A 16,424-nucleotide genomic window follows, 5' to 3' on the forward strand; every position below is an offset into this window, starting at 1 on the left:
CATGCTAGCAGTCATAGTGGGTTCTAAAGGAGGAAGAGGAGAGCTTTAACGACTTGGTCTGGGACCGACTCCTAGCAACATTATCGACGAGAGACAGGGTCAGACGGCTTTCCCTTTGAGACCCAAAATATTGATAACACTTCAGTCTTCTTTGCTCCAAATTCCTACTTGGAAAGAGTGTGCCACTGAAGTATGACAACATGTTAAAAATATTAGCATAATTTGGAATAAAGCCAAACAGAAGGAAAATGAGATGGTAAGAATAAAAAGTTACTAAATGACATAAAAAACAAAACCCAAAACAAATCTTTAAATACATATCCAGTTTTTCTTCAAAACTCAACTTACCTCCTTATAAAAAGTAATGATGTGAACACCTCATAGGTAGAAATCTCAAAGAAATATATACCTCAACAGAAGAGTCAGACCTAATACTGACTTTTCCCATTAAAACAAAACCTTGAAGTGTAAAAAAACCATATGACCATGCAGTCTAAGGACATGTGGCTCCATGCCCTTTCTATTGGGCAGTGATTGATTTCTGGGACACCTCAATGTCCTGAGTCCACTTACTCCAAAAAGGACAAATTAGAGTACCAGCGGTGTTGCTTGCATAGCTGGAGTACAGAGACAGCTGAGGGGAATTCACTTTACTATCTGTGTCCTGCCTATTCATCTGGTAACTTCAAATAAAATATGCAGTACACTTAGATATTCATTTTGATGTTTCAAAATTTTAAAATAAAACTTGGTGATTTTATGTTGAATTTAAAAAATGTTAAAAATGTACATATGAATATGACAAGATTGTAATCTTTTCAAAATACCAAGCATAGCCTTTCCTTCATCTTCTAATTCAAACCGAAGAGTTTGAAGTTCCTGTTCCATTTCTATCCGGAAGCCCTCCATTGACTCTCTGTGTGCATCTTTTAGTGACTGAAGCTCTGCAGAATGCTTCTGTTGTAAATGATTTTCAAGAGCCTAGAACAAGACAAATTCAAATTATTATGCTAGAATATATGAAGGAAAATGCAAACAAAATAGAAAACAGTTACTAAAACTCAGTTATTATTTAAGAAATACAAAATGTTTTAGGTTCATTTTCAAGAAAACTAGACATAAGATAATCAACATTAGAAAAAATAATTAGGATCATTTCAGTAGAATAAAGAAATCATCATGAAACCAATTTGATTCAATGTATTTTGTCTATGTATTGAACAGGCTGGGCACAGTGGCTCACCCTTGTAATCTCAGCAATTTGGGAGGACAAGGTGAAAGGATTGCTTGAGCCCCAGAATTCAAGACCAGCCTGGGCAACATAACGAGACCCTGTTTCTACAAAAAAAAAAATTAAAAATTAGCCAGGCATGGTGGTGTGCGCCTATAGTCCCAGCTATTTAGGAGGCTGAGGTGGGAAAATCACGAGTCTAGGAAGTCGAGACTGCAGTGAGCTGTGATTGTACTGCTGCACCTCAGCCTGGGTGACAGAGTGAGACCCTGTCTCAAAAAATAGAAAAAATTTTTTTTTAAATTTGAAGACTAATTATTATTAGGCAGTTGGATTACATTTGAATGTATGTCACATAAAACTTACTCTTTGCTCCTTTTCCTTTTCCTCTTCCATAGTTTGAAATGCAAGGACGTGTGCTTCTTTTAATGATTTATGTCTTTGCTGATGTTGCTCCTCTAATTCTTCAAGCTCTTGCGTAAGCCGCTGTCGTTCTTGCGTAAACTGGGCTTGCAGTTGTTGCAAAGAAGTCTGAGACTGGGAAAGCTGTATCTCCAGATTCTGCTTCAGCAAGGAAATCTATGCCCCAGAATGGTACACAATGAAGAATAAATACAAGGCATAGTTCACAAACTACCCAGCAAAGGGGGAAAAGCATTTCAAAGATATTAATGATAGTAAAATAACTGCCTTAATATTTCCATTTAAAATGTTCTAAAATATATCATAAAAATAACCATTTAATATCACCATTTAAAATTCTACTTTCTGTAATTATTCTGAAAATAGTTTAGTTATGTTGTTTATAGACTGTCTAAAGAACACTGCAGCCCACATTTAGAATACAATGAATATCTATCTTAAGTTTCAATAAAAATTCATAATATGAAATAAAAACACAAGACAACTAACATATTCATTAGGTTATAGTCACTTTGAGAAAAGAGTATGTTAAACCACTTATTTGTAAAGTAGTAAAGTGAAATAGGACTGTGAGCTCTGAGTTAAAATCCTAGCTCTGTCACTTGTTAGTATCAACACCTCACCAGGCTATGTTACTACACATAGCTCACTTTGAACAGACTCTGGCATGTACTAAGCATTCAACAAATATTAGCTAAGATTATTTGAGAATTAAAAACCTACTCTTTAAAAGATATATCAGTTTATAATTTAGAATCATTATGTAAATTTTTATTTTTTATTTAACTCAAAGTTATTGAAAATCTTTAAGTTTTTAAAATGTCTCAAACGTCCCACAATCTTTTATTCAGCCATTATAATAATGTCAGGTGCTTTTCTTTCACTATGGAAAACTGATTTGTCACTCCTTTTGAAAACAGACATCAGCCTCAATATGTCTGTATCGCTTCTAGATGTCTTAATATACTTAGAATTAAGTATTTTGGTAAGAATAAAAACATAAAACAGGTATATGTATGTATTATATATGTTCATATATGCATTTGATAAAACCATTTAATTGACCTATTTCTATTCTCATACACAGGATATTGTAACTTGAAACTACATAACTGTATTCTAAAAGAAGTTTAAATCTAAGAGGAACTTAGGAGAACCAGATACAAAGTTGTAAAATGTGTTCCATAAGCAACTTAAAACACTCTATGCTTTTATATACTGGTAAAACAGTTTCTGCGGCCAAAAAAGCCAATGAAAAGAGGAAACTTTAAAGTGAGTTTTTGTAAATGGGAAAATACTCTCTTTTAATTGATGGAAGGCAGACTAAGTTGCCTCACATGCCTCACAAAGAAAGGTACCTGGGAAAGAAAGAGAAAGGGTGGGGAATCACTAGACATGCAAAAGAAGAACGGAGGAAAGAATCATTAATTCGAAAAAGGAAAAGGTCCGAAGCAAGCCACCATATCCCTTTAAAAAGCAGCAGGAACAGTCACAGACTGTAGTGAGCTTAGGGTGATGATTAGCCTTCCAGAAGGGTTCTGGACAAAGTTATCAGAGTTAGTTATAAAGGTTAGCATATGGCTTTATGGAAACAGCCTAGCACTGGTGAGAAATCATATGAACAATCTAGGTGTAATCTGTTTTAATGTATTTCTGAATAAGTGACTCTACCTGTTGAAACTTTATGAATTCTGCTTATTAATTTCTACAAAAACCTAAGGTGTCAGAGGTTAAAGTTTTGGAGCCAAGGTGGAACTGCAACCCTCTGATACCAAATATCACAACTCCTTATACCTCTAAATGGCAGCAGCACCCACAACTTACAGAGTGAAATAAATCCTGCAAATGTGAGAATGTGATATGTACATAAGAATCTCACAGCCACAGCTAAGGCCATACTTGCGGAATATGATAAATTATACCACATGACTTCTCACCATTTTATGCAATGAAAATCAGGATAAAATAAATATTGAAGACAGCCTAGAAAGAAAAAATAAACCATAAAAGGGTAACAAGAACAAAAATAGACATTTGTGAACAATGATTTGTAACTGGTAGAGCCATTCTCTTCCCAGCAAGTTGGTTCTTGAAATAGAGAAAGCACCTACGCCCTCTCTTTGGAAGTTCAACCTTAGTCCCAGCCTAAGCATGGGGACCCATGGGACTGCCTTTTTTGTTTCTGAGGATAACTTGTTGAAATGTATATGGGAAAGTTGGAAAGGGTGTGTCACATGCAGAATAACAATATTCTCAAAGCTATTACTTGGCACCTGACCAAGTGGGGATTAAAATCTACCCAGCATTCTGCTCACAAAGCTGTCTGCCCTGGTATAGATCTGTGTCCATCCAAAAAGAATGTACATGTTTTTCTGCTTTGCACAAAGGTGCCATATAGGCTAGCAGTGGCCCTGGATCCTATCCTCAAATTTAGTGCGTACTTCAATTAGTAGGAAACCAATCAGCTCACAGTGGTGTTTCTTATTTTCTGCAATACCTACTTCAAAAGTTTGCTGAATCGACAGACCTCTCATACGTTAATTTGACTCACATTTGAACTATTAACAGATGAAACTTATGAAGAAAGGTAACATTTAAAGTGAATGACTGGAAGTACTACAGTGTATAATAGTTACATATTTAAAATCTACAGAGTTTTAAATTTCTCCAGCTAAAATAAAATACACTTAAATATTTTACACTGTAATATACTTTACCTTGAAAGAACTCCAAAATAGTACTTTCCCATCTTAGGATATGTGATTAATCTTTGTATATACACTCAAGAAAATAATATAAACTATGTGCAGAAAGATATGATCATGCAATTTAGTGTTCAAATATACTTAGATATTTTGTATTCTTAACTTTGAAAGCACATCAAAATAATATTAAGGCCATCGAAAATCTTTGAATTCTTGCTCAAGACAGTAATGTGAATTATATGCAGAAAGCCTTAATCATGCAATGCAACATCAAAATTTATTTTGTTCTTTTTAAAAACAAGTTAGCAGAATTGCAATAAATAGCCTTTATTCAGCATGAAAAGTACATGGCACTTTAAAAGACAATGAGCAAAGCAATGTAAAGTGAATTAATTTTTATAGCTATAAACAGCTGAGTTTAATATAATCAATAGAAATACATATTAATGTAAAACTTTAACTCAGAAGAAAAGACAAAAAACCTCTGCTTTAAAAGGTTTAGGCAATTTTGATAAGTATTTTTATTACAGAATTATAGAATATCTAGAAAGGCATGTGTTGAATAAAGAATGAGAACACGTAGTTGCTTCAAACTATACATTATATTCAAATTATGTAGTGCACGGTATTAGTTTCTATACATTTGTTAAAATTTAAAAAATTCTATTTCTTATTTTGTTTAAATAAACCAGAACAAATTTTATTTCAGAAAATAATTTAATCTTTAGTTTTTAAATTCTTAGCACAGCAATTTAGATATGAAATATATTCTACTGGTTGATAGGTGCCAGACATTTTAGAGACAATTTTAAAGGTCAAACTGCACTGACAGTAATTGCCACCTTCTGTCTCTACCATTTAAAAAATGGTTGTCTTTTTGAAAATAAAGTTTTACAGTCTTTTTGAAAGTGGAATATTAAAGTTTTATAAAAATTTCAAAAAGAAAAAATTAAAAATATATGGGCCGGGCACGGATGCTCATGCCTGTAATCCCTGCATTTTAGGAGGCCGAGACGGGTGGATCACCAGAGGTCAGGTGTTTGAGACTGGCCTGGCCAACATGATGAAACCCTGTCTCTACTAAAAATACAAAAAATTAGCTGGGAGTGGTGGCGGGCACCTGTAATCCCAGCTACTCGGGAGGCTGAGGCAGGAGAATCACTTGAACCCAGGAGGCAGAGGTTGCAGTGAGCCGAGATCGCACCACTACACTCCAACCTGGGCGACAAGAACGAAACTCCATTTAAAAAAAAATATATATATATATGGCTCACTGCAGCCTCAACCACCTGGGCTCAAGTGATTCTCCCACCTCAGCCTCCTAAGTAGCTGGGACCGCAGACATGCACTAACTAATTTTAAATTATTTGTAGAGATGAGGTATCACTCCGCTGGCCAGGCTGGTCTTGAACTCCTGGGCTCAAGTGATCCTCCTGCCTCAGTCTCTAAAAGTGCTGGGATTACAGGCATGAGCCACTGTGCCCGGCCTACTTTTTACAGACCAGTTTCACAAAGATTCTGTACCTCTATAATGGTGTTTGTGGAAGAACTCTCTCAAAACAAAAAGTGAAACATCAAATCTGAGGTACTGGGTATGACAGAATGTCAATATGAGACATGTCATTAATTATGTACATCTTACCTACAACCTTTGGTTTTTGATGCAATATCGGTGTTTTTTTTCTTCAAAAACCATTAGTCTTGTTACAAAAGTGAAAGAATACAGAAAGTATACAAATGATGTGTTCTCAAAATAAAGCATGTCTTGAAATAGTAAACGTAATCTGTGATTCTCAAACCTGGCTGTGTATCAGAATCATCTCTGCAGATTTTCATAAAGACAGTTGCCTGTGCCCTGATCCCTTGAGATTCTGATTTAGCAGGTCTGGAATTGGGCCCAGGCTGCCTAAGATATTTTTATTCCTATTTATCAAAGTAAAAAGTGGTTCGTTATTAAAATTTAAAAAATACAGGAACATATAAATAAAAGGGAAAGTCTCCTTCATTCCCTTTCCTCACTCAATCCCTAAGTGTAACTGGTGTTAATATTTTGGTAATTACTGCAGACTGTAATGGCTTAGGTCTCTCTTGATATAATTCACCATTTTGTTCTTTTGCTTTCTTACCTAGATCATGTGTAAATGGCTAGATGATTTTACCAAATGTAGAGAATATATCTGATAAATGCTGGCTATGCCTTATATACAAAAGTTACGGAGGCTCCAGGGCACAGCTCAAAAGATCAGTGCTTAATGTCCATAGCAGCTGAAACAGAGACCCCTGGGGCAGCTGATGGGGACAGACATCCTATATGTATCACATAGAGAAATAAACACCACTTCAAATGTGAAACCATGAGAGTGTCCTGACCTGCAGATGTGGATGAGGTGGTTTTCACACACTCAACTTTATGTAGCTTCTTCCAAGATGAGTATGCCAAGGGATTTAATGATGTTTAATAATTTTTCCAGTAGAGGGGCCAGCCAGTTTGTGTTTTGTAGTTTTTTCCTTCCCTTCAAAGTGGCATTTATAAGGTACTCATGATATTTAGATATGACCCATTCCTTTTAATAACCACATAGACTTCCTAGGGCTGGCACTGTCCCTCACTTCTACAACAGCTGTTCTCTCTCTTTCCTTTCTTCCCAGTTGGCTGCCTGGGTTTGTTCAGGGATTAAATGGAAATCCCTGGAAGATAAGCCCCTCTCGTAGCACCTACAGATGAATTATGACTGGGACAAGAAAGTAATCTAATTCTAAAGTATTAACTCCAATCCTTTCAAATATATAAAACATTAAAAACTGCTAGCCTATCAGTCTGAGCAGATCTCAGGAAAAAAACTGCTAACCTAGGCTTAGTAGAGGAGAGTAGGAATAACTTATTATTATGCCAATGACTTAACGAAAATGGTCATGTAAAATGTTAAAGGTGCTCAAATATTTTAATTATATGATTTATTTTTCTTCTTTAATCACTCATGTGCTATTACTGAGGAGGCTAGTTAAGAAAAGTAAATTTGGCCTGGCGCAGTGGCTCACGCCTGTAATCCCAGCACTTTGGGAGGCCAAAGCGGGCGGATCACGAGGTCAGGAGATCGAGACCATCCTGGCTAACACGGTGAAACCCTGTCTCTACTAAATATACAAAAAATTAGCCAGGTGTGGCGGCGGGCGCCTGTAGTCCCAGCTACTTGGGAGGCTGAGGCAGGAGAATGGTGTGAACCTGGGAGGCGGAGCTTGCAGTGAGCCGACATTGCGCCACTGCACTCCAGAGCGAGACTCCATCTCGAAAAAAAAAAAAATTTGTGGAACATGTCCCCAATCATCCTCTTATTATTAACTAAAACTAATTAGAAAGTATCTATAAAGGACAGATGTATCAATAACAGTCACTTGTTTTTGAATGTGCTAAGCACTGAACTCTTGTATGGAAAGCTGGGGTACATACCATGTACAGAGGGAGTGGGCAGGTGCTCATCCTGCAGAGCACAGCACTCTGACAAAGTCATGTTTTGTTGTGGATGATGACAGAGTAAAAAGGTGATCCTCAATGACTATAATGTTATAAAAGAGATTTCATTGTGTTACCAGCCCCTTTTACTTTTTTTGTAGGAGATTAATCAAGGTACTTTCATTCCAGTTATTAATAGGCAATTTCAATAAGGTGGTTTTTGTTTAATGAATAAAAAGTACAACTGTTAAAGAAAATGTGACTGTGCTGTCACAAATATTCTAAAGTATAATTCAATTAATTTTAAAAATAATCATATCCTATTTGGGTTCTTATTTCTATCCCAATTAGCACATATGTCAAAATGTCTGCATTGATATAGCTATCATGCCAAAATTTGTACTATGTTCTATGTGACTGCTAAAAAGAATTTCTAAATATAGCCTATTTCAGCAACACTGAGATAAATGTTTGCTGTTTCTTTTAAGAGATGAAAGAAAATGCTGCTAAATATATTTGCATATTTTAATTATTTTTTACATAGAAAAAAGACTGAATATGAAAACTAGGTAAAATTTTTATTTTCTTGCATAGCAGGAAAAACTTATGGGGTATGAGGAAATAGTTTCATTCCAGGAGTATCAGAATTTCACAGGACATCTCTAGGCTCAAAGCTTTGATTTCTCTAGGGCTGGCATTAGTAAACTACAGTCTGTTTTTGTAAATTGTTACTGGAATACAGTCGTACCCATTCATTTACATACTGTCTAAAAGTATTTTCACGCTACAATGGCATAGAGTTTCTGCCACAGAAACTGTCTGGCCCACAAAGCCAAAAGTATTTACTATCTGGTCCTTTACAGAAAAGTCTGCTGACTTCTGCCTTAGGACATCAAGAAAAATATTCAACAATGTTCAATTCTCTGTCATCTAATTTTAAAGGACAAGTTGAGTATGGGTTTGGTGTGAAAATAAATCTCACTTTTTCTTATGATATACAAAGAAAAAATTTTTGTTAATGAGTGTTAAATGAAATATTATTTTGAAGATGAATTTCTGCATACTTGAGTATACATAAGTAAAGACTGATCATTTTGTCAATTCTTAGGAAAGGGATTTACTCTATTTTGCTTTTCATCTGTTGATAATTATAACATTACAATGTATAAAATATGTTCTAAATCCCATAAACCTTCGTAACAATCCAGTACTTTTAAAAAAGGAAGTCACTAATGCTAGTTTTTCAAAAAATAAACTAGTTTAACAACAAAAAAAATTTACATTTATTTCCATTTTTATGAATCAACTAGTTAATAGTTTTTCAAAAATATTACTATATCTTTCAAAGTAAACATAAAAATAATGAAATTTATGTCTGAGATATAAAATCTCAATTGGCTTTATAATAAATATATGCTTATTAATACATGTGGTAGATGTATGCATACACAAATGAATGACTGAAAGTTAGAAGCTTTTATTACCCATACACAAAATATATCTTATTGAATACCAAACAGTATTTTTTATATAAGTTGAAGCTTTAAAGCAGTGATGTTGTTTATGCAAAATGAAAAGTGCAACATGCCCTTGTGTACAAATTGTAAGTGCCGCTCACTTACATTGTTGATAGATTTATGCAAAGCTTCACCCAGAGAGTGCCGCTATGAAGAAAAGATCACAGGAATAAAGGGAAACATTCAGAAATCAACTAAGTGAAAGAAAGAGGAATAAGAAGGGAGAGTAAAACACAGAACATTAATTATAATATGCTCAAGAGAAAACAAGTTGAAAACAGTTCTAAGAAACAAACTAAACAAAAAGAAATTAAAGACACACAGTCTAAATTATCTATAATCCCTTAAAACAATGTCTGATATATTTGTGGGCTTGCAGACTTACCTATACAAACTACTAAAGGCTAGGCCATATAAATCAGAGTTCAGTTTAAAAGATGATGGTTATTGGGGACCAAGAGAGGATATTACTGTTCTAAATTCCTCCTAGAAAGCTACAAGATAACTATTCAAAGCATTATGCCCACTTTGCTGTAGGTTCACGGAGAATTTCTCTTATGAGAAATGAGTTGCGGTGAAAACTGCAACACTAACTTGACTGACCATATAATTTGGGAGCCAGAAATAAATATGAGATAACCACTAGAAATTAAAGATTTAATAATAATCTGGTTTTATATTAGGGGGAAAGGAAGAAGAGACACCCTTATATCTTTTTAATCCTATTTCCTACGACATATTTGGCAAAATTATTTACAACACAGGCTCATTTTTCAGAAGTTCATTGAAATTTTAAGTTGATACACCACTGGAAAAACCTACATACCCCTCCCTCCTAATATGGGGGAAAATGAAAATGTAATTTCATTTTCAGTCACCTCATTTTTTTACCTTCCAAAAATACAAAATGATATTTTAAATTTATATTGCTAATTTAAATGGAAAAATTGCTTTTAACATGGTTTTTACTCTGGACATGATTTTTTTTTTTTTTTTTGAGACGGAGTCTTGCTCTGTTACCCAGGCTAGAGTGCAGTGGCACGATCTCGGCTCAATGCAAGCTCCGCCTCCCGGGTTCACGTCATTCTCCTGCCTCAGCCTCCCAAGTAGCTGGGACTACAGGCGCCTGCCACCGCGCCCGGCTAATTTTTTGTATTTTTTAGTAGAGACGGGGTTTCACCGTGTTAGCCAGGATGGTCTTGATCTCCTGACCTCGTGATCCACCCACCTCAGCCTCCCAAAGTGCTGGGATTACAGGCGTGAGCTACTGCACCCGGCCTGGACATGATTTTAAGTGATAAACCATTGGAAAAACCTACATACCCCTCCCTCCCTCCTAATATGGGGGAAATGAAAATATAATTTCATTTTCAATCACCTCATTTTTTACCTTCCAAAAATACAAAATAATATTTTTTATTTATATTGCTATATATTTTATATTTATATTGCTAATTTTCAGAAAGACTGCAATTTTCTTTTGTTTTCATTTTTTGCATATTCTAATTATTTCTTGAAGTGACACAATCTAAAGATAGTTTTTATTGGAAAATAATTTTTACTAATAACTTAGACTAAGATATCCAATGATATAACTTACTAAAGTTGCAAATATAAGAGATAAAAAGATTAATTTTCTACGACTTCGTAACTTCTCAATCTCAACTTTCTCATGCTTTTATGTACATCACCAGTTAATTTTACTTTTTACTTTATTCTTTCTCATACTCAATATTCTTTATATAATAATGAGAGACTTAACTTCTCCAGACTTCACAAAACTTAAGAAAATTGGAAGAACTTTTAGTTGTAGTATTTTTACATTTATTTATTTATTTATTTATTTTTGACACAGAGTCTTGCTCTGTCACCAGGCTGGAGGGCAGTGGCGCGATCTCAGCTCACTGCAACCAAAGCCTCCTGGGTTCAAGCCATTCTCCTGCCTCAGCCTCCCGAGTAGCTGGGATTACAGGTGCCCACCACCACGCCCAGCTAATTTTTGTATTTTTAGTAGAGACGGGGTTTCACCATGTTGGCCAGGATGGTCTCATCTCCTGACCTCGTGATCCGCTGTCCTCAGCCTCCCAAAGTGCTGGGATTACAGGCGTGAGCCACAGCGCCCAGCCAACATCTTTTTATTTCTTAGAACTGATGTCCTAGTACCAGAAGTTAACCTAAAATTTATACCATTTACTTACGAAGTAGATTTTATTTTCACTCTTTAAGGTGTCATCAGACAAAATATGTATGTTATTTAAGATTCCTGAATTATCTGATAAATTAGAATACGCCAAATCAGAGTGACATGCCAAATCATCCCTTCCCTAGGTATAGATTTGGGGCTTTATATGACAGAAATATATTTGAACATTTGAAATCTAAACTCACATGGTCACTACCTCTGTCCACACCCAGTTGCAGGCCATGAAAATATTGAATCCAATCGGTACAGTGCCCAAGCTGTGACCTGAAGTGAGCTTACATCACAGACCTGGCATGGCAATTGGTAAAGGCATAGTAGTGCTGCTGGGTGGCAATACCACTGTTTGTTAATACATAACTGAAGTAAGCTTTTTCATTTAAAAATACTAATTAGGCCAGGAATGGTGGCTCACACCTGTAATCCCAGCACTCTGGGAGGCCAAGGCAGGTGGATCACTTGAGGTCAGGATTTCGAGACCAGCCTGGCCAACATGGCGAAACCTCATCTCCACCAAAAATACAAAAAAAAAAAAAAAATTAGCCAGGAGTCATGGCACACACCTGTAATTCCAGCTATAGCTACTCGGGAGGCTGAGGCAAAAGAATCGCTTGAACCGAGAGGCGAGGGTTGTGGTGAGCTGAGATCACACCACTGCACTCCAGCATGGGTGACAGAGTGAGACTCCATCTCAAAAGAAATAAATAAATAAAAAATTAGAGTACTATGATGTTTCAGAAAACATTCTAAGTGCAGGGTGAGATAGAGTTGAATAAGATAGTAAAACAAATGTATAAAAATAAGGAAAAAAGTATTATGATTTTTAAAAAGGTTGGTGTGATAGGGAATGACTGGAGGAGATATTGAGTTGATGGTAAGAAAAGATATTTTATTTTATTTTTTAATTTTTTTTTTTTTTTGAGATGAATGAAGTCTTGCTCTGTCACTCAGACTGAGTGCAATGGCACGATCTCGGCTCACTGCAACCTCTGCCTCCTGGAATGAAGCGATTTTCCTGCCTCAGCCTCCTGAGTAGCTGGGATTACAGGTGTGTGCCACCATGCCCGGCTAATTTTTTGTTTCAGTAAAGATGGAGTTTCACCATGTTGGCCAGGCTGGTCACGAACTCCTGACCTCAAATGATCCACCTGCCTCGGCCTCCTAAAGTGCTGGGATTACAGGTGTGAGCCACCATGCCCGGCCAGAAAAGATATTTTAGAAGTGTAACATTTAAACTGGGGTAAATGCAGAAGCCAAATAGGAGATAACTTTGGGGAAAGAGTACCTGGCAAGTGCATCAGCTAGCACAAAGCCCCTGAAGGTGAAAGCAAGCTGGGAGCAAGTGGGTGTGGGAGCAGAGAAAGGGTTAGTGAGGGACAGTTGGCTGAAATGAGACAGGAGATACACAAAGGGGCCAGCTGGCTTAAGGTTTAGTAGGACAGTGAGAGTCAGAATAACAGAATAACAGCCTGGATTCAATGGGGTGCCCCTGAGAGGATTTTTTTTTTTTTTTTTTTTTTTGGAGACAGAGTCTCACTCTGTGGCCCAGGCTGAAGTGCAGTGGTGTGATCTCCGCTCTCTGCAAGCTCCGCCTCCCGGGTTCATGCCATTCTCCTGCCTCAGCCTCCCAAGTAGCTGGGACCACAGGCGCCGGCCACCACGCCCGGCTAATTTTTTGTATTTTTTTAGTAGAGACAGGGTTTCACCATGTTAGCCAGGATGGTCTCGATCTCCTGACCTCGTGATCTGCCTGCCTCGGCCTCCCAAAGTGCTGGAATTACAGGCGTGAGCCACCGCACCCAGCCTCCCTGAGAGGATTTTAAGCAAGGGAGTGGCATGATCTGATTTACATCGTGAAAGATCACTTTGAGTGCTGTAAGAAAAGTGAAATTGATGAGGACAGACAGGAGACAGACCTTGGTAACACTGGCTTGGACTAGTGTTTACTAGGGAAGATGAAAGCAAATAGAGCTAGAATATGTTTTGGAGGTGGAATAAACAGGATTAAAGGATTACATGGGAAGTAAAGGAAAGACATATGGATGGTATTTAAACCACAGACTGGTTGAGATCCCCAAGTGCTGTGGACTAAATGTGTTCCCTTAGCCCCAAATTCATGTGTTGAAAGCCTAACCTCCAGTGTGAGGATAATAGCAAGTGCAGCCTTTGGTAGGTAATTAGTTGATGAGGGCAGTACCCTCGTGAATGGGTTTAATGCCCTTATAAAGAAATCCCAGAGAGCTCCCTTGGTGCTTTTACCACGTGAGGACACAGTAAGAAGACAGCTGTCTATGCACCAAGAAGCAGGCTCTCATCAGACAACAAATCTGCTGGCACCCTGATCTTGGACTTCCCAGAATCCAGAACTGTGAGAAATGAATTTCTGTTGTGGGCAGGCACAGTGGCTCATGTAATCCCAGCATTTTGGAAGGCTGAGGTGGGAGGACTGCTTCAGCTCACAAGTTCAAGACCAGCCTGGGCAATAAAGTAAGACCCTGTTGCTACAAAAACACAAAAACAAAATTAGCTGGCATAGTGGCATGTACCTGTAGTGCCAGCTACTCAGAAGGCTGAAGTGAGAGAATCACTTGAGCCCAGGGGGTCAAGACCACACCGAGCCATGATTGTACTACTGCACTCCAGCCTGAGAGACACAGCAAGACCCTATCTCAAAAAATCATAAAATAAATTTTAATTAATGAATTTTGTTTTAAAGCCATCCAATCTATGGTATTCTGTTATAGCAGTCCAAGTTAAGACACCATGTCTGCTTAAAGAAATACTGGATAAACCAAACATTTGTATGTAAAAATACTTATTTGGGAAGCATTCTATATGAGTAAGATCCATGTTAACAAAAAGATGGCCTATATAATAGTCAATTTGTTTTAAAGCATCTTAAGTTTCTTGTTAATTTTTGAGATTCATGAAAAGAGCCTTAAGAGAGCCTTCTCAACTTAGAAGACTTGGAGACTTCAGCATAGTGAGTTTACTGAATGTATTTCAGGAATGTATTATTGAAGTATAGATATAATGAGACTTTGAGATAAGTGAGGAAGAAAATTTACAATAACTAAAAAAAGTTGCTGCACTTAATTAGAAATTTAGCACTTGGTACATAAAAAACAATGCTCTTAGTTATCTCATTGTTCTAAACCTCAGTTTAATCATTTAGAAAATAGGACAAGGTTTTACATGCTTGTAATTTGCAAACATGTTATTATACAAATACTGAAATCCATTGAATTGTAAGCTTTTAGAGGACAGAAGCCTGTCTTATTTACATTCTGCATCCAAACTGGTGCCTGGCACAGGGTAAATGATTAACAAATGTTTATTCAAAAACTTAACGAATGATATGAACCCTTAACATTGATTAGTTTTTGCTACTCTATAAATTAATTCTCTCCTCTCTAATAATAGCAGAAAGAGAAAATTATAGATTACTAAAAAGAAAACATATTATTTGTCCTGAAAATATAAATCTGAACACAGAAAGGCTTCTAAGAGGAAAGCAATGTTCATTGAGTGACACCTAGCTTGTCCTACCTTAATCTATTCTCCACACTGCAGCCAGTTTTGAAATCACAGTATGTGAATATTTCACCCTCCTGCTGATCAAAGCCGTTCAACAGTTCACTGCTGTTTGGATAAAGTCCCAAATCCCTAACAAGGCAAAGAAGGCCTGGCGTGATATGATCCTGCCTACCTCCCCAGCTTCCTAGCTCTCACTTTCCAGAATAAAGGTGTCATCAGGGCTTCCTCAGGGGCTGTGCACACACTGCCCCCTCTGCTCAGAATGCTGTTCTTCTGGCCTGACTCTTACAGGTCTCAGGTAAAGAATTCCACATTTAGAGACGCCTTCCCCAAGTTACACATGAATGTTTACCAGAGTTGCAATTTAACACCCAATTTGCAGTTCAGATTGTAAGCTCCAGGAAGGCAAAGATCACTCTGAGCCAGTTACTATTCTGGCACAAGGCCTAGCATATCAGAGGCACTTAATTTTGACTGAATAAATGGATAAATGCATGAAAGAACATGCAAAAGTAATTTCTTACAACTGATTTCAATACCTCAAATTTAAATAAATAAATAAATAAATAAATATGGAGGTGATGTGGGCCAAGATTAGAGGCACTTAAAAAGCCAGAGGGTTGGCCGGGTGCAGTGGCTCACGCCTGTAATCCCAGCACTTTGGGAGGCTGGGGCAGGCGGATCACAAGGTCAGGAGATTGAGACCATCCTGGCTAACACGGTGAAACCCTGTCTCTACTAAAAATACAAAAAATCAGCTGGGCATGGTTGCATGCGCTTGTAGTCCCAGCTACTTGGGAGGCTGAGGCAGGAGAATCGCTTGAACCCGGGAGGCAGAGGTTGCAGTGAACCGAGATCACACCACTGCACTCCAGCCTGGGCAACAGAGCGAGACTCCATCTCAAAATAAATAAATGAATAAATAAATAAATAAATAAATAAATAAATAATAAAAAAGCCAGAGGGTTATCATCACATAAAGCCTTTGAAGCCACACTGAATACTGGGAGTGGGAAATAGGAGACACCCAGAAGACTAATTATAATTTATCAGAATCACCATACTATTGTGTAATCAGAGCTACATTGCCATAGGGCTTAATAAAAAGCACTACTAATGCTTTACACGTACACGATATTCCACATGCATATATCCATGAATTTCCATAATTGTTATTGCTCGACTTTCAATTCTACTTTGAATAAAAAATCTGAAGCAATAGAATGGAATTCTCATTACTGACAAAATCTGTGTCATTTAAAAAATTTCTAACTTCCTTGAAACAATATTGATACTAGTCTTACATTGTAATTCAAGTAAAATACATTAAAGTTTTAAAAAATTCCAATTTCAGGCTGGG

The 16,424-nt window shown here is 36.9% G+C and overlaps 1 protein-coding gene across 5 annotated transcripts in view; it reads right to left on the bottom strand.

The window, feature by feature from the left end:
- FAM184A (family with sequence similarity 184 member A) overlaps nucleotides 1-16,424 on the bottom strand; it is a 125,674-nt gene that overhangs the window by 21,105 nt on the left and 88,145 nt on the right. For all 5 annotated transcript variants that reach the window (XM_054558083.2, XM_054558081.2, XM_024249037.3 and 2 more), the window contains exons 10-11: nucleotides 1,598-1,810; nucleotides 828-981 (exon numbers count right to left, since the gene is read on the bottom strand). In XM_054558083.2, the coding sequence (XP_054414058.2) occupies nucleotides 828-981; nucleotides 1,598-1,810 (367 nt within the window). The remainder of the gene's footprint in view (nucleotides 1-827; nucleotides 982-1,597; nucleotides 1,811-16,424) is intronic.

Source organism: Pongo abelii, chromosome 5 (assembly GCF_028885655.2).
Source record: "Pongo abelii isolate AG06213 chromosome 5, NHGRI_mPonAbe1-v2.0_pri, whole genome shotgun sequence".
In the NCBI taxonomy this organism is placed as follows: Eukaryota; Metazoa; Chordata; class Mammalia; order Primates; family Hominidae; genus Pongo; species Pongo abelii.